Here is an 18,891-nt window from a genome sequence, read left to right as displayed (position 1 = left end):
GAGCACGGGTTTCATGCTGTTTTTGGTCAAAAACTGCTGAACACTCAACACATTGTGGGCAGGTGTGCTCGTAAATCACCCATCATAAAATGGGCAACTGTGTTGAAAGTGTCTTAAAAAAAAATTTCAATGAAGCCAAATGCAGCCTCTCACAACAATGCCAGCTGGGTTCCTAGAACACTTACCTAATGGAGGAAACCTGTACTACATGGAACCTGCCCTCCAGAAGGTAATTCCAGGTTATTTTGGGTGCCCCCTCATACACAAAGCAAATCTGGAAGTTATTTTTATCCAGATATGCCCTGGAGAAGTTCTACATATTCTGCAGCTTTATTCATAGGAGCCAAATCCAAATTAGAGTTTCTTAGATCAGCTTGGAATGTGAAAATCTGTTATTCCTTCAGTCTGTCTTTTTGAGCTACCTCTTTGCTCTTAAGAATTATCATTGTGCTTTTGGGGACTGCAAAGTGGGGGAGTGGGTGTATCCGATGGGTGAACAGATTCTGAAGAAAGGAAGAGTGGCACCATCCTGGTGACTACACATCATTTTGGGATTGTGTTAGTTCCCAGAGCTTTTTTGCCCTGTAATATGCGTATCCAAGGTTCTAAAGTAATCCTGTGTTATGATTAGTCTTTTAGCTGATGATTCAGAAAAAGCATCACATGAACAGGAGGCCTTTAGGAATCTTCAGGGCTGTGTAAATGCTTGCAAATTACCTCCTCGTTATTGCTGACATCAAGGATTAATCTCTGGAAGGTGGAGAATGCGGACTGCAAGGTGCTGTGTCCCACTGAAGAGGGCTGTCAGGTTCTCTGACGTGCACTGACCCACAGAACCCATCAGATTCTATTAGACTTTTTTCCCAAAGTAATTAATCAGTCAATTATTTATTTATTTATTTTAGAGAGAAGGGAAAGGAGGGAGAAAGAGAGGGACAGAAACATGGATGTGAGAGAGAAAAACATCAGTTGGTTGCCTCTCATACGTGTCCCAGTCCAAACCCGCAACCCAGTTATGTGCCTTAACCAGAAAATCAGACTGGTGACCTTTTGCTTTGCGGGGTGACATCCAACCAACACCCAACCGAGCCGCACCAGTGAGGGCACATTCTATCGGTCTTTTTTGGCTTCTGTGCATACCACTTCTTTCAGACATTCCTTTTGTGGGCATGCAACATGGACTGTGGAAAGAGCGTGTGTTTTAGACTGCTTCAAATACACATACGCAATTTATTGCCTCTGTGATAATGGACGAGTTTCTGAGTTTCCTCGTCAGTAAACTGGGGATGAGACTGGCCTCTGTGGGATTGTTGTGAGGATCGAAGATGATGTGTATACAGTTTATAACATAACTCCTTGATCCCCTTAGCCTTCCAGACCACTCAGTTGCAGAACTCCAAGTCTAAATCACTTAATAATTTTCTCTACTCCTGCCGTCCCTCCTCTCCCCCGCCCCGCTGCTAGGTGTTGGCACTAGAAATCCAGGTTGGTGGTCTCAGCTGAGGCCTCAGTGCTGTCCGGCAGTTCTGTGTGGTTTTAGTCAGCATTCTTCCTGTCCTGTGCAGAGATCAGATACTGGTGGCTCAGAAGAACTTAGTTCTATAGATATCTTTTGTTTGGCCTTGAGATAGTTTTTCAAATGTTGGGATTGGTTGTAAGGATTTAAAAATTAGGATATTTCAAATAAAAGTTAAAATGTCTAGCATCTTTTGAAAAATTGGATGATTTGAGAATCTGGCGTGCCATGGCCGTCACTGTTTTCTCCTTTGAGACAGGCCCATCCCGTTCGCCACATTGTCCACCACACCCTGTGGGCTTACTCTGGTCCATTAGATTCCGTTATGTTGCTCACTCGATCCCTGTGGGCATTTACTTTTTGGTCTTGTCCTGTGGTCCCTCCCTCCCTAAGATCCCTCAAATCAGTCCCCTTCTCATGATGTGCAAAGCCCTTGTCATTTTTAATCTGGAGTACTAGAATAGTGTCCTAACCCATCTTCTTATCTCTAGCATTGTTCCTCTTGAGTATGTCTTCCTAGTAGTATCTTCTTTCTACATTGCAGATTGAATCCTAGCACTCTCTTGTTTCAAATTCTTTACTGCCTTTCCACTTTGAAGTTTAAACCTCTCTGCAGGGTGTTGCAGTTCTACCTGATTACGTCAGTACCTCTCCAGCCACTTTCTGTGCCTCATTTTCCTCCTGTGGAACATGGGTGAAATAATAGCTCTTACCTAAAGGGTTATAGTGAAGATTAGATTAAAAATGCATATAAAGCAGTTGGTACAGTACTTGACACGTAGTAAGTGCTCAGTAAATACTAGCTATTAGTATTATGATAATACCATGTTTTGTTGTGTTTTTTGTTTTTTCCTGGACTCCAGGCCTTCATATTTGCTGTCTCTTCTACCCTTAATGTCTTTACCCCAATTCTTCCCCTGATTGCAACTCATCCTTGAGGACTCAGTTCAGGTGTCACCTCCTCCATGATACACACTCCCTGATCCTCCATAATCCTGGAGCACCTGTGCATACCTGTAGTGCACTTTTCCCACTGAGTAAAGTCTCATTTCTTATTCCTCTCATTGAGACTTGTAAGCCCTTTAAAGGTAGGAACTATGTTACATTCTTGTATCCCCAATAACCAGTTCAGATTGAAGCATCTTAAATGCTTGACAAAGTCATGAATGATCAACGTTATTCATGGCAGAAGATATTTGATTACTATTACTGATATTTTTAGGGAATTTAGAAGATGTTTAAAATTTATCTAGTTGTGATAACTATTCTTTAGTTACCATTTTTTCCCCCAAATGAAATAACTTTATTTCTGACCATAAGTGATACGTGCCTTTGTAGAAAATTGAAAAAAAAAGTATAAAGAAATCTCATTACTCATCCATATAACCAGTAAAGTGCTTTAAATATATAAGCTTATATGTGTGCTACTTAATTTTCATATTTAAAACCTCACCTATAAATGAATCTTGTTTTACATACAACATTAGAAAATCCAGTTTAATATTGGGTTGGCCAAAAAGTTCGTTTGGTTTTTCTGCAAGGTGACCATAATAGCACTTAGTTGTCTTTAACTTCATTAGAAACAATTTTGTTAGATTGTATTGTGACAGCTCTCATATCAGCATGTCCTTAAAAAACACTTAATCAAAACTGATGAATTTTTGTGTAGCTATTTTAATACTGAAGATGGAAAAAACCTTTTCGGCATATTATGCTTTATTATTTCAAGAAAGGTAAAAATGCAACTGAAATGCAAAAAAAAAAAAAAAAAAAAAAAGATTTGTGCAGTATACGGAGAAGGTGCTGTGCCTGAGAGAATGTGTCAAAAATGGTCTGTAAAGTTTCATGCTGGAGATTTCTCGCTGGACGACGCTTTGCAGATGGGTAGACCAGTTGAAGTTGATAGAGACAGTAATTGAGAACAATCAACATTATACCATGTGGGAGATAGCCAACATACTCAAAATATCCAAATCAATAAAGTTATTGGTGAAGATGAAATATGTGTCTTTTATTTTACGGAAAAAACATACGGACTTTTTGGCCAACCCAATATAATGAAGCCACTATTTTTGTGTTTCACATCGTAAGTAGCTTCTGTCTCCGGTAATGAAATTGCCTTCTGCTAAGACAGTGAGCAATGTGCCCAGGAAAGAGGCCTGAGACCCATTCTGTCATGTTGCTGTGTCATTCCCTTCTTCATAGGTGACCATTCACTTATCAATATATTCCACTTCATCTGGGCTTACAGGCCATCATTCTCTAGGAAAGAGCAGTTTAAGTTTAGAGAACTAAAGCTAACAACCTGTGACAAAGGCATTACCATTTGTAGAAGCCCAGACTCCTAAAAAGGAGATCCTTCTTGTTTATCCCCTGTGCCTCTCTCCCACCCTATGTAGCCATTGACAGAATTAACGAGGCATTTGGAAGAATACGTCTACCAGAGACATTCTTCTGTACGCATATGCCTTCTTTTCCTACTCTCCGTATATCAGGTGCCCCATTCCACTCTCCACCCCACCTCAACCCCGTCAAGAGTTATTTCACAGAAGAAATGTGCTCCTTTATCTTTATCCTTTCTGTAGTATATTCTTTTAGTAATCGTCCACTTCTATTTTTGTGACATGTCCCTTTCTGGGAAATGATACTTTTCTGTATTCTGTAAAGTGAACCTTTGTTACTAAACCCAGTTTATATCTCAACTGTCATTCCATAGTGGCAACCAATTTTAACATAGGGTGTGGATAGGCTGTTTGAATGAATGAAATTTGCTGTATGTGGGTTTCATCCTCTAATTCAACTCCTGTCTTTGGGAATGGTTGGAACATAGTTGTCATAATGAAAAATGTCGACTGTTTTTTATGGACAGTGTTTCTTTCCATTTCTCCAGTGTTCTTCCTGAGTGTTACTTGCCACCTATTCTTGCCATACTTTTTTACTTTTTTATTTTAGATCACAGATTCTGCTGGCCATATCCTGTACTCCAAGGAGGATGCAACCAAGGGGAAATTTGCCTTTACCACTGAGGATTATGACATGTTCGAAGTGTGTTTTGAGAGCAAGGGTAAGTAATCAGTGTTGTCTGTCCCTGAATTAGGCGTCTTCTCTCAAGTTAGGTAGAGCGTGAACTTTCTCTCTTAGGCCAGCAGAAAGAGGAAATGAAAACTGCATTTGCTGGGGTGCACACCCAAATAAGTGAAAGTAGCATTCTTTACGTGCAGGAATAGACATTTCTTAAATGCTGTGACACGCTTGGCTGGAATGACAAGAGTTTAATTTGGGATAGATGCTAGAAAATGCAGGAAGTCCTCACTCAATGTTGTTGATAGGTTCTGCAACTTTGAGGAGAATGATGTATAATGAAATCAGTTTTACCACAGGCTAATTGATATAAACCAGAGTTAAGTTCCTGTGGTATCTCATCAACATTATCACAAAATAACGTTGAATAAGACATTATTCAACAACCTGCAAAGTCAGAAGCAGCTTTGGTTTTCAGACCACTTGTTATTTCCTAGTCCTAATATCTTGCTGTGGATTCTTCTGTGCATCTCAAGGCCAAGATCCCATAGTAACTTCTAGGCTGATTACTTGATGGTTTCTATGCTCAGTGGTGGGTGAAAAAGCAGATTCCCCTTTACTTCCTATTCTTTCACTTCAAGGACACTAGATTCTAAAAGCTGTATGTATTCATATTTGTTATCTTAGTTGGGACCCCTTTGGACTACATGGCACAAAAAACATAACTCAATCTAGCAAAAGGAGAAAGACCACTGAACTCTGGAACTGGGAAGTCTTCAAGGTGCTGCTGACCTCAGGCCTGTCTGGATATTGGGTGTTAACAGGATTGTCGGAACTCTACCTGTCCGTGCTTTAGTGCTTCCTTTCCATGCCTCCATTTGACTTCATCCTCAGGCTTTCTTTATGTGGTAGCAGAAGGGCTCCTGGCAATTTTTCATTTATAAAAGGTTCAGAACATATAATCCTAGAAGAAAAATAAACACCTTGGCCAACAGCACCAGTAGGTCCCAGGAAGAGCAGATCAACTTGCTATTTTTGACAATTAACCGAGAATTGACTCCTTTGATCTAAAGTGGGTCATTTGAGCCTAAAAGCTAAAGGAATTCGCCTGAAGTAAATGGAACAGTAGATTAAGAATAGAAAAATAAAGGACTTTAATAGTGATTTCATGACTGATATCCTTTTCCTTGCCCCCATCCATATCAGTTCCAAGATATCTCAGCAATATTCTAGACAGTTCCATAATGGGGCTCACATTTTTTCAATTATTTTTCATCTTCTCTAGTCTATCATCAAGTTATGCTGATAGTTCTCTCAAAATATCTTTTGTATCTTATCATCACACAAACCCGAACTCTAATTTTTTAAATTATGAATTACGTCATTAGCCTTCTAACTGATATGCCTGTTTTTGTTATATCCGCATACTGGTACCAGATTTATCTCTGGAAACATATCTTTCATTATGTCAGTCCATTTTCAAAAGCTTTCCCTTCTCTGTAGTAGCAGTCATATTCCTACTCTGTAGAATGAAACCTAGAATCACAGGATTTTGGAGCTGGATGGGATTTCAGGTATGACGGCATTTAGTAGCCTTTACACCCTCACTCCAACCTTGTCTGCCACTGCTCATCAGGCCCCAGCCAGTCTGGCTTGCTCTGCCCTCTAAACGTGTCCCATCTGTTCATTGGCTGGAGCTCTCTTCTCCCATATAAACATGAGTTCACCTTTAGCTCTTTCAGAGTACTTTCCTTAACTTTCTAACCTGCTTAATTTCTCAATCGGTTAGTTGAATCTTTCAGCCAGTAATTATTAAGTACCTTGTATACCAAGCACTCTTCTAGGTGTTGGGGATATAGCAATGAATAAAATGGAAGTCTGTCCTCTTGTGGAGCTTACATTTTCATTGGAGCAAATAGACAATAAACAAATATAGGTCATAAAGGTAATAAAGACTGGAGAAAAAGCAGACACATTGAGATGCTGAGCATGTCTCAGAAACAACAAAGAGGTTAACATTGCTTCCTCTAAATACAACAGCACTTACAGGTTAGATTAGTTATTTAGGCATTTAAAGACATAGATAAAATGTAAGCATATAAAGATCTATATCTATATAGATATATATGTGTGATGTATATAACACAGACAGTGTTATTTAAATGTACATATGTCTTACATTTCCAATTTTAAAGAAAGTTTAATATTAACCCTAACCCTAAACCTAGCTATTAACCTCCCCTAATTCTAGCCCTAAACCTTAACCTAATCCTAACATTAAACCTAAACATAACCCTAAACATACCTTTTGTTCTGAATTTCTTTCTTAGATGCTGATGATGTGCATGTAGATGCCTAGGAATTTACACACACACACACACGTATACATATAAATTATATGTAAATATACACACATAAATTATATATAAAACATACACATATAAAATACACACATATTACATGTATGCACATTGACACATTCCAGTAAGCACTCGATTTCTAGTTTCATTTATGTTCTCTGTTTATTCCGATATGGAGACCATATCGGAATATGGTAGGCACATATCGGAATTTGCCAGGCACATGTAGAGGGAAATTACTGCAGGGTCTTTTTACAGAGGAGACCCTTTATGGCCATAATGTTAGCTAAGGGGATAAGCTGGCTGTTCTGTGCAAGAGATCGTAGGGTCTGGACTCAGACCAGCCTGAGTGGTTTGTGGTTTCACTTGTGTTTGAATAATGCCAATGTTTATGATGTGGCAAACGGAGAGTGGGAAGAGTCTCTTAGGAAGAGAGTATCTGGATCATGTGGACCAGGTAGGGCTGTGAGCTACTTGGATTTCACAACTTTTTAAATGAGGAAGGAGAAGCAAAAGTTGGCATTGCGTCTCTGTGGGCAGTGCTGTGTTCAGGATTTCACATTGGGGTGGGGAGAAGAGACCTGTCTGGATGCCTGTTTTGTTTTAGAGACTTAATGGTTTAAATGCCCAGAGGACATTTGTGACTTGTTATAGTTTCCTTTCTTAATCCCACCTACTCGGTCTTATCTCTATTGATTTTAAATTGATTTTCCTAACGTAGCCAAAAGAACTTCTTACTGTCTTTTAAACATGCCATACTAATTTTAATGCCTGAACTTTGCCCATGCTTGTCTTCTGCCTATAATACTTTGTCCTTCACTTTAGTGAAGTCCATCCACAACTAATCTCTTTTGTCCTCTAATCTTTGCTCCATAACTGGGATTATGTGAACCAGTTTTTTTTTTCCTAAAGTTTTATACTCCTTTGCATTTTTATTGTAGCTGTTATTCATGTACATGTCTTAGCTCCCCATCAAATTATTTGAAGGCAGAGATTGTAATCTCCAGCACAGTTCTAGCACCCCGTGAGTTCTCAGTGAATAGTTACTGAATTGAATTCAGTCTGTTTCAGAAAACGTCCAGTGCTTCTCAGGCAGCAGAAGGTACAGTACCAGTCTTTGTTGCTTATGGTGTCAGGAGCCCCAATGCTTAAGTGGCACTGTTTTCCATGCAGGCATTTTTTAAATTTTATAAATAATGAGGTGAGTTCCAGGGGATGGGGCTGAGCAACTTCCTGGGGCTCTTCGAGGCTTTCCCTTTCTCCTACATGATGATAGAAGATGAGAATTCCGGTTTGATCAAGGTGAATCAGATTATCGTTTTTAATATGAACATTGCTCTGTTGGCCCAACTCTACCAAATTGACGTTTCTCACTCTAAGAAGCATCCCTGAGAATTGTGCTCTTGTTGTCAAGTTTTTTCTTGGGCTGTTCCCAGTTAAGGGCTTTGTGGAAATAGTCCTATAATGTTTTATTTACATATTGATGTGGCCTTACATTGACCAAAATGTTTGAATTAAAGTGAAATATTAGATAAATGCTGTGTTCTTTTCAGTACTCATGTTTGTATTAAGTAAATCTAAGCTTAATATATGCCCAGTAATCCTTTTCTCAAAATTTGACAGGACAACCTTTTTAGATTTGGAAATGTACCTTTTCAGCCTAACTGGGTGCCCATTCCTGGTGTACATGTGCCACTCAGTTTTATACAGTTTTGACTTCTGAGTTTTATCTTCCTATTCCAACTAGCCTGCGTGTTTTCTCTTACTCTGCTCCTCTGTGGTAGCAGCTGCAGTATCTTGCGCACTGACCGCGTAAAGATGTTTGGCAGCAGCGCGTTCTCTTTGCTTTCCGGCACCGCACACAGACAGGGGCTTTGTCTGGAATGCTTGGGATTTCAGCCAGAGCCAGGAATTTTCTGCAGCTGAGAATGGGGAGGAGTTTCATCTGTTTCTGTCTATTGAGAGGGGAGGGGTGAGGGAGAGGGAGGGGGGTGGGTGATTTCCCGGAATTTTAAATATTCCGCACAATGAACCCTTTGATTTCTTTCTCAGGAACAGGGCGGTTACCTGACCAACTCGTGATCCTAGACATGAAGCACGGCGTGGAGGCGAAAAACTATGAAGAGGTACGTCCTGCTCCGACAGCTGGAGGAGGCAGTCGCGTGCTGTGCCATGGGGTTTCGGTGACCCACTCAGGCCAACAGGCTGTGCTTTGCCCAGAAGGCTATGGTTTTTCTCAGCAGTCATGTGACAGCCAGTAACAATGTTATTGACATAAAAAGTTGTATTAACAGCCCTGAACAATAATTCCGCCTGTGTTGTCAGCCAGATGACTAAACCCACTGTCCCACAGAAACGGTGCTGTGATAAAACATTCGAGCACGTGCCATTAGCACTCTCGAGACAGCAAGTAGACGGATGTTTATGATTTTTAAAAGCTGGAGTGCATTTAAATGTTAATGTCTATGGTTAAGAAAACTGATTTGTTTTTAATTTCTAAGGCTTTTATCCCCAGACTGACAGCTCTAAACAGAGTGGGGCAAAAGGTTTACAGTTGTGAATACGTGAAACACAGTTTTCTTCTTCCTTTGCTGTTTATTAATTTCCATACTAACAACTGTAAACCTACTTTTTGCACCGCCCTGTATGTATCTAAGGCATGGATTCAATGCTGTTCAGACTTGAACATCTCTGCTACCTTTGAGAAACAATAATATCAAAAGTAGCTTTTAGTTAAAATAATTTCAAACTAAGGAAGAGAACAAGATGGAAAAAAACACTGCAAGAGACTAGGGATCCTGATCAAAGTAGAAATTTTCGCTGATGGGGAGTATTACAGAGAATAAAAACTGACATCTACTTGGGTGGTAGGGAAGTAGAGGCATGCATAAAATAAGGGGGGAGGGGACTGAGCCTTTTTCATTTCTATTATGACAGAGTTCGGGGGCAGCACGAAATGGTTCTTAGATCAGGAGCACCTTTGAAAACCACAAGAACAGTTTAAGACCAGGATACTGATCTGTACAGTGAGATAAGAGTATTTTTACCTAGATCAGAGTCTTTACCAACACTACCTGTGGGCATGAAGAAGAGGTGGTACAGGAAATGTAAATGGCTTTTGAAGAATGTAAACTAAATAAACAAAATTGTTTTAAGTGATTTAAGAGAATTTTCTAGGAGGGACAAAGCAGAGAAATTGCTCTAGCTTTGGTCAGGGTTTGGAACAGAATATCCTAAAATGGAAGAAAAGTGGAAGTGACTAATTCTGCAATAGGAAGTAGTAGTACAATTGCAGCTCTTCGGGTCTTTCCTCTTCTTTCTAGTTCAGGTGTTCAGTTGAACAAAACTAGATCGAGTTATTTGTAAGCAGTAAACAGGAGCAAGTATGCAGTAGTGAATGGAAGACAGTTCCCGGTAGATACTTTGATTTGCTTGCTTCTGTATCCAAGGTAGTTTAATGAAAATAAATAAAACAAGAGAGACTCTTTATTTGATGAACTTAAGAGTAAAGTGAGGCCTCAGTCACTGAGCTGCCACTGAGGACTCAGCAACCTCCCCCTTGAGCCCTCCTTGCTTCCCCACACTTTGTCCCTGTCCCCTCTTCCCCTTCTCCTGCCACAGCCTTCCTCAGGCTGTTTCCACGAAGGAAAAGGAACTGTGTTGTATGTCTGTTATCCAGAACCTCCACTCTTTTGGCTCCTTTGCGAATGGAGGCAAGGCTAATAAGGATCTGCTTCCCGCTGGCACTGAGGATTATATCCATATAAGAATTCAACCGAGAAACGGCAGGAAGACCCTTGCTACTGTCTGAGGAATTGCTGATGATTACAATCAAAAGAAACTAGTGAGGTGTTTAAGAAGAAATTTGCTAGCCCTGGCTGGTGTGGCTTAGTTGGTTGGAGCGTTGTCCCGTAACCGAAAGGTTTTGGGTTTGATCGCTGGTCAGGGCACATACCTAGGTTGCAAGTTTGATCCCTGGTCCAGGCTCATACTGGAGGCAACCAATTGATGTTTCCTTTCTCTCTCTCCCTTCCTCTCTAAAAAAAGCAATTAAAAATTGTCCTTGGGTAAGGATAAAAAAAGGAGAAGAAGAAGAAATTTGCCTGTGATGGTGCTGTCATTGAGCACCCAGAATGTGGAGAAGTAATTCAGCTACAGGGTGACCAGCGCAAGAACATAGGCCAGTTCCTCATCCAGGCTGGACTGGCTGAGAAGGGCGGCTGAAGGTTCATGGGTTTTAAGTGCTCTGGGCTCATTGAAGCGGAAGTGAGGATTTCCTTGCAATGAGAATTTTGCTTCTGTCCTTGTCACAAGTTTAAAAACCTCACAGCTTATACAATATAACAATTTGGGGTCTGCTTTTAAATGGACTAGTATAACTCTTCCCGCAGTAAACTGAAATAGCCATGCAGAACTAAGTAAATAAATAAATGAGTGAAAAATCCTTTTAAACTTCCATGATTTAGAAGAATCTTAATTATATTTAAATAAGATAACATATTAAAGTGCTGTTGTAAGGTATAAAACACTAAGAAAAATGTTGCTGTAATTTATTGTGAAGTGGAAGAATAGGTAAAATGATTTTCAGGTTTTGGTTACCACTGCTATATCCCCAGCCTGAGACTATTCTCTAAGCAAGCACCCATTGAATTCCTACCATGTGGAATTCTACCTGTTGTAACGTTTCCCCCCAATGTGACGGTCATCATTAGGTGGTACATACTAAATAACAGGCCTCTTGATCAGACATCAGACATAGCTTGTTCCCCTCTAAAACAGATAGCAATATTGTGAGTTTACATATAGAATAATGTGGACATCACTAGCACATAACATTTTAGAACCCCTATACCTCCTGTAATCTTTATTATCCTTAAACTTTATCTTTCCTGACCTTTTGCTTAACCCAAGAGGGGAATCCCTAGCAGAAGGCAAACCACAGTGCTTCCTTTGCGCTGTTTCCTGCTGTGGAAGTCTGGCACGTCCTAAGCTGTTCTTTACGCACATGGTTACAACACATCTCTAAATTCAGTTTCTTAATCAAGAAACTCCTCCCACTTATTTCTTTGGCAACCCCCACCCCTCCCCCCAAAAAGCAGACCACACTGAGACAGAGGCGGAGAAATGGTCATGACACAGGCCAAAGTCCAGTCCTTTTCTCATTTACGGCTAGGCTTCTTTAACCTTGCTTAGAAAAGCTGTGAGTTGTCTCTGAGCTAAGGCCTGTGACAAGAAAATGGATAATAGAACTACTTGCTTCCTGGTTAATTACCAGGGAGCACTGAGCACACAGAGTTTGGGGCATTTAATTTCAGGCCCTTGAGATAATGGAGAGCCTTTGTCTAGAGGATTTGGGCCCTTTGGCATCAGTATTTAGATTCAGGGAGGTGGCACATTTGTTTATTTCCTTCACATCCAGCGTATCTCTCCCTCACATCTGTGGGCTTTATAATTCTGAAATCCCATGTGGTCCTGGAAAATTCAGTAGTACTTGTAATCAGTAAACACAATACAAATGTAAGATATTGTTTGGAAGACAGAATGGTTGCCATATTGCAAAGGAGTATAGTCTTGTAGTATGAATTCTTTAAAGAGAAAGAGTGCTGTATCTTCAGAAATAAAACATTTTTTGATTCCCTTAGTTGTATTTTAGGGGCTTCTCACCACTCTTTTGCCGGGGGCGGGGTAGGGGGGAGGCATCTTTGTAGAATCAGTATGTCAATTAAGCCATTCCTTTCTTTTTTTTTTAAATCCTGTCCAAAGGGTATGTCCATTGATTTGAGAGAGAGAAAGAGACAGACACTGATGTGAGAAATATTGATTGGTTGCCTCCTGTATGTTCCAGCCCCAACTGGGGATGGAACTCACAACCTAGGTACGAGCCATGACTGGGAATTAAACCAGCTGTCTTTTGGTGTACGGGACAATGCTCCAACAACTGAGCCACCCAGCCACGGCAAGCCATTTCTTTTTACTTTGTGGTCTGTGAACTAGAGCAGCTGTTTGTGGGGATTTGCTGTCTAACTGTGCAGTTGTGGGAATGAAGACAATTACTATCCTACAAAGAAAGAGCTACCTATGACATATTGTTTGACTCTTGGGCTGTATATGAGAAGGGGGGACCCCCCCCAAAATGGAATTATCTGACCTGGCTGGTATGGCTCAGTGTATTGAGTGCCTGCCTGTGAACCAAAGGGTCACCAGTTCAGTTCCCAGTCAAGGCCCATGCCTGGATTGCGGGACAGGTTCCCTTGTGTGGGATGCACGAGAGGCAACCACATACATTGATGATTCTCTCCCTCTCTTTCTCCCTCCCTTCCCTTCTGTCTAAAACATAAAATAATATCTTTTAAAAAAAAAAACGAATTATCTTCTGGAGGGCAGGCCCCTTGTAGTACATACAGGCTTTCCCTGTTAGGTGAGTGTCCTAGGAACCCATCTTGTATCAGTGGACCAGCTGGCGTTGTGAGAGGCTGTATTCAGCTTCAGTGAAGTTTTCTTGAAGACTTTCAAAGTGTTTGCCCATTTCATGATGGGTGATTTACAAGTGTACCTGCCCACACTGTGTTGGTGTTAAACAGTTATTGACCAAAATCAGCATGACCCCTGTGTCCCACCCTCCCTATTCACCCGATCTTGTCCCAAGCAATGTTTTTTGTTTTTTCCGGATGTAAAAAGTCCACAAAGGGAAACATTTTGCTGATTTGGAAGGGGTCAAACAAACAAAAAACACGGCAGAAGCACTAAAAGGCCTCAAAATTGACAAGTTTAAAAACTATTGAGCAGTGGAAAAAATGTCTCAATGAGTGTGTATTGCACCAGAAGGAGAGTACTTTGAAGGTGACTGAAGTTTAAATGTATACGATACATAATTTTTTATAAATAAGTTCCTTTGGGGGGGGTTTGCATGACCCTTCTGGCTATGTCAGCATTTCTACCACAACTAAAATCCCGTTCTCTCCAGTGGTTCTTTCAGTCAGTCATTTGCTGTCAACAAACACCCCCAAAACACGGTTCCCCTCACTGGAGCAACAGCTGAAGACTTTCCGAAATGTCTGCTTCTCTGTGTGCCCTCAAGGAAGGAGGAACTCTGGTGCTGTGTACTTGAGCCAAAATTCCTTTGTAGACATAAGTTAAATAAAAGAGCATGGGTAAGGCACCTGACACGTAGTTGGTCCGTTCAGTAGATTGTAGCCTTTTAGTGCTTCTCCTGCCCTTTCTGGAAGCTGCCAGATGGCTGCTGACAGAGTAAATGGATCTCACTAAATTTCTGTTCACCCTAAGATTGGCGGTGTTAACTGGACTGACTTTGGCACAGTGACCTTTTCAGCTTCTGTGAAGAGGCCTGTGATTCACATACCCCACGTGCAAGTAGGCTTGTCCTTGGCTGTGGTTCTGTCTTGTCTTCATTGTGTTAGACTAGATGGTCTCCACATTTATGGCGTGCCTCTCAAATTTTCAGTGGCTGTGGTAGAGGGCGTGGAGGTACCATAACAGAGTAAGTTGACTGAATTTGGCTTACCAGAGGAAGCGTCTCTCTCGAGTCTCAGTGCTCCACCAAGGAAAAACGTCTCGTGATTCTCTAGAGGCTCGTCGCACATGTGTTTAAGAAGCAGTTTGTCAGAATTAACACCTTTCATCGGTACAGTTACGTGTAAGTCTGTACTCTTTAGATTCAGATCGTCCTGAGAGGCGTACCAGATTTGGATGTGGTTTAAGAAGAGTAGTTTTATGGTTGTTTTGGAGGTGTAGATATGCAGGGAAAGGCTTTATAACTTAGCTTTTCCAAACTACCTGTCACTACTGAGATGAGAGGGATAGAGATCACAGTAGAGAGAACTTTCAACTTTCTCCTAGGCAGTGGGCCTCTGAAAACGAAAGCCCAGCGAAACCAGATGTAGAATGAATGCTCTTAGCAAGCAGGAAGCGCATGCTTCAGGGGACCAGTAGCACTTAGCTATGAGAAAGTTGGCTCCTTTGAAGTATGTGTGGAATGGCCAGAACTGGTCATTTACAAGTGTTTGCCATGGATCAGGTGTGTGGGACTACACAAAGTATACATTTTTTAAATTTCTTTTGAGTTCAGGGCCAAATGAGAATGAGGGGAAAGGGTAAAAATGAAAACAATGTAAATATGACAATGTATGAGGGAGTCTTAATTATGTGGCTGGTGTAAGTTCTATAGGGCTTTCGGGAAGAGGGAATCAGAGTGGACAGGAGTGGCTAAAGGAGGCTTCATGGTTTCAAGGTTTGAAAGCGGTAGGGTTTGGATACCCTAAGTGTGCGTGCTTTGCAAGTCAGGTTTTTGGTTTTCCTTGCATTTTGCAGTGGAGCTTTGCAGTTTTGAAGCTCAGTGAATGCTTTGGTGACCCTGGGTAGGGAGTCAAAAGACCACCCGTCTGCTGGTCTTCCCCCTCAAAGGAGTGCATATCTTGTTTCCTCGTTTGTAAAATTAAGTCCCTTGTACTAATATTTAACAGCAGGTACAGCCTGCAAGGGGAATGCTACCCCCTAGTGGAAAACCTGTGGTCCACACTGACAAATAGGCGTTGCTTTCATCAAGCTATTGGCAAAACATACACCCACCTTCCAGCCGTGGAAGAGAGCAGACAGACTGGAAGACAAGGGTCTGCCTTCATCAGAGGTCTAGAAGAGCACAACAGTCAGGGGGGTTTGGGTAGAGGTTTCTGATAGTGTTTTGTACTGACTATGACATGAAGTCTCGATGTGAAACTCATTGAATGCTTAGTCCTAGAAAAGCAAAGAGGGTTTTCCTGAGTATACTTATGATTATTTTGTTTTAAAACTTTATTCTCTTAGTTTGTAAAAATGAGAATAACAGCATAAAACCTAGGAAATTTGACTAATAAATTGGACAACTTACCCAGATTCTTGTGGCCTCATATAGTTCATTCACTTCACCTTTTATACAGAAAACACTGAGTGTGGTCATCTGGTTTTCTTCATCACATTTTCAGTACAGAGTAAAATAAAAACTCAGACTTGGGTTCCAATCCCAGCTCCACAAAGCTCTGCCATCTTGGGAAAGTTGTGTAACACTCTGAGCCTGAATTTTTTTATCTGAAAAATTTATGGACAGTAATATTCACCTTATATAGGGTATGAGGACTAAGTGAAATTACAAGTTATAAAATACATGTATCACATTCCAGGTATATACTAATAGGCCTGCGAGCCAAGAGGTCGCCAGTTCAATTCCCAGTCAGGGCACATGCCTGAGTTGCAGGCCAGGTTCCCCGTTGGGGGCGTGCAAGAGGCACCCAACTGATGTTTCTGTTGCACAACCACGTTTCTTTTCCTCTCTTTCTCCCTCCCCTCCCCTGTCTCTGAAAATAAATAAAATCTTTAAAAAGAAAGAAAAGAAAAAGCAAAAAGGAGCAGCATTGGGAACAGAATTTTTTTAGGCTCTAAACTACAAAAACAACCTCAGTACCAAATTTATCTTAACTCCATCATCCATTTTCAGGTTTTAAGCCTTTGGGCTACTGTCATTTAACAATTTTTTAAAAAGTGGGAGAGGGGGTTAGAAATAGTCTTCAGAGTAATTTTTACAAATATTTTCACTGGCAGAGGTACAGCCATAGTTTCACTTCTAGTTCCTTTTGCAAGTTTCTGTTTAGGGAACCTTAAATCATTTATCTCTAAAGAAGTATTATGTCACTGCTTTTATACTACGTCATTCAGAAAGCTTTGGAGAGGGAGGTATAGACCGGGAGGGAAAACGTTAAACAGATTAATGTTCAGCTTATCACATATGTCTTGTATTGGTATCTTTTTCCTGGGATATTTCCTTGCTCTGTGGCTCTGTGTGAAATCAGTCAACACACATGTATTCTAGGTTAATGGCAAGACCTGGCCTTTGGGGTTTCGGCTAGAATTAGCCCAATGCATCAACCATTGGTTAAATATTATACCCAGTTAGCCTAATTCTGCTCTGCAGCTGTCAGGCACACCATTAACTCGAGCAAAGCATTTTACAAATAATAAGTAAATGTATATCCAGTAAAAGAAAACTTAGGTGGATCACTGCATTTTAAGTACCTTAGATATTAACTTAATATTTATATCCTAAACTTAACAGCACTTTCTACTTTTATTTTAAATAAGTTTTGTCTTGTTCACAAGTTCAGTGAAGATTACAGATAAGCAAAGGGAGCATTAGAACACTCTTAAACTCTCCCCATGCATTCCATGCTAACTGCTGTTAACATTTCACAGAGAAAAAGAACTGTACAGGAAAGTGAATTGGACGAGAGAGAAGGAAGCGTGGGGAGTTGTATACAGGGTCCGGCAGAAGTAACAGCTGCCTCAGTGTGGTCGGCAGGGTAGTGAGTGTCTTGCACAAGATGGACAGCAATGTGAACATACCGCCCAAAATGTCATATGATGTGACACTGTTACGTACAGAATTACATGCTTATGACTTTGTGTTAAGATTTTGTAATGAAAAGAAGGGGGCATTATTTTTACTGGACCCTATAGGGAACGTATGGTGAATAAGGAGTAAAGAAGCAGATGTAGAAAAAGAATTTTTGAAGTATTCTGTGTATAGAAAAATTTAAAAGCAGCTGGTATGAGATTTAGGATCTGGAAAGTTCCGGTGGTGGTATAACCTCATTTTAAAGCAAATGACACCCTGGCTTATGTAGCTCAGTGAATTGAGCATGGGCCTGTGAACCAAAGGGTAGAGGTTCGATTCCCAGTCAGGGAACATGCCTGGGTTGCAGGTCAGGCCTCCAGAAAGGGCCATGCGAGAGGCAACCACACATTGGTGTTCCTCTCCTTTCTCCTTCCCTTCCCTTCTCTCTAAAAATAAATACATAAAAATAAAAATAAATAAAGTAAATGACAATCTAAAATAAATAAGAAAAACAATTAGAATAAAGAAATCCTTGCTCTTGTCATATCTTGGAGGTTTCATAGATGTCTAGGTTGAGAAAGGAAGACAGGTAATTTCTTTTTCACATGTCAATCTAAAAACAAAATGCAGTGCAATTTTTTTTTTTTTTTAGCAGACCTAGGATTCATCTGGACTCTGGAGCTATAAACCTAAGGCTGTTGTGGCATTTAAATGAGCAAAACACTGTTCTCGAATTTTGTAGTCTGAGTTAATTATCTTAATGCTGTAGTTCACAGGTGGGAAACACAAGGCCCGTGGGCCGAATCTAGCCCTCCACCTTGTTTTATCTGGCCCAGCACCAGCACCAAGCTCTCACCTGATTGTTAAGGAGTAGTTACAGTCCTAAAATTACATTCGGCCCTTGGAAGGAAACCGAGTGGCTGATGTGGCCCCTGGTGAAAATGAGTTTTGACACCCCTGCATAGTTAAACCTATTCTGTCATTCCCCTACATTCACCATTGGGAATTGGTGGTTTTTCTTCTAAAACCACATTTGATTAATATTTTGACTTTCACATTTACTGTGCTAATAACACTGTTTATTTCTAAGATGTGAGGGGAAGGATGAAGTCAGAAATCTTGGGAAAATAGTTTATCTTCATAGCGTACCACATTGTAGTACTTCTAAGATTTTAATCAAAATAAAATGTAAAAAAGTCTGAGGTGGAAACATACAAACATTTGTAGGGGAGGGAAGAAGCCCTAGATTTAAAATATGTTAGAATGATGACAGAAGAGATTTTAAGTTTGGTGAAACTTTTTAAAAGACTCGTTCCTTGTGTCCATGACCAGAGCAGTTTTTTCAGGGAGCAGGCTGATGATTCCCTCTTTTCCAGATTGCAAAAGTTGAGAAGCTCAAACCTTTAGAGGTGGAGCTACGACGCCTAGAAGACCTTTCAGAGTCTATCGTTAATGATTTCGCCTACATGAAGAAGCGAGAGGAGGAGATGCGCGATACTAATGGTGAGGCGGGGGCAGCTCTCGTTTCTCTCTGAGCGAACCATAAAGGAGTCAGATCCCAAACTCTGAATCCTGGTGTCCCTTTTCTCAGTTTTGCCAAGGGTGGCAGGGGC

The 18,891-nt window shown here is 40.7% G+C and overlaps 1 protein-coding gene and 1 pseudogene across 1 annotated transcript in view; both read left to right on the top strand.

The window, feature by feature from the left end:
- Positions 1 to 18,891, top strand: part of TMED10 (transmembrane p24 trafficking protein 10) — a 35,866-nt gene that overhangs the window by 13,534 nt on the left and 3,441 nt on the right. The window contains exons 2-4 of the mRNA XM_024567372.2: positions 4,469 to 4,580; positions 8,950 to 9,023; positions 18,655 to 18,781. Coding sequence (XP_024423140.1) covers positions 4,469 to 4,580; positions 8,950 to 9,023; positions 18,655 to 18,781 — 313 coding nt within the window. The remainder of the gene's footprint in view (positions 1 to 4,468; positions 4,581 to 8,949; positions 9,024 to 18,654; positions 18,782 to 18,891) is intronic.
- On the top strand, positions 9,030 to 12,564 carry LOC112311129 (eukaryotic translation initiation factor 1-like; annotated as a pseudogene).

Source organism: Desmodus rotundus, chromosome 7 (assembly GCF_022682495.2).
Source record: "Desmodus rotundus isolate HL8 chromosome 7, HLdesRot8A.1, whole genome shotgun sequence".
In the NCBI taxonomy this organism is placed as follows: domain Eukaryota; kingdom Metazoa; phylum Chordata; class Mammalia; order Chiroptera; family Phyllostomidae; genus Desmodus; species Desmodus rotundus.
This window is presented reverse-complemented; position numbering and strand designations above follow the sequence as displayed.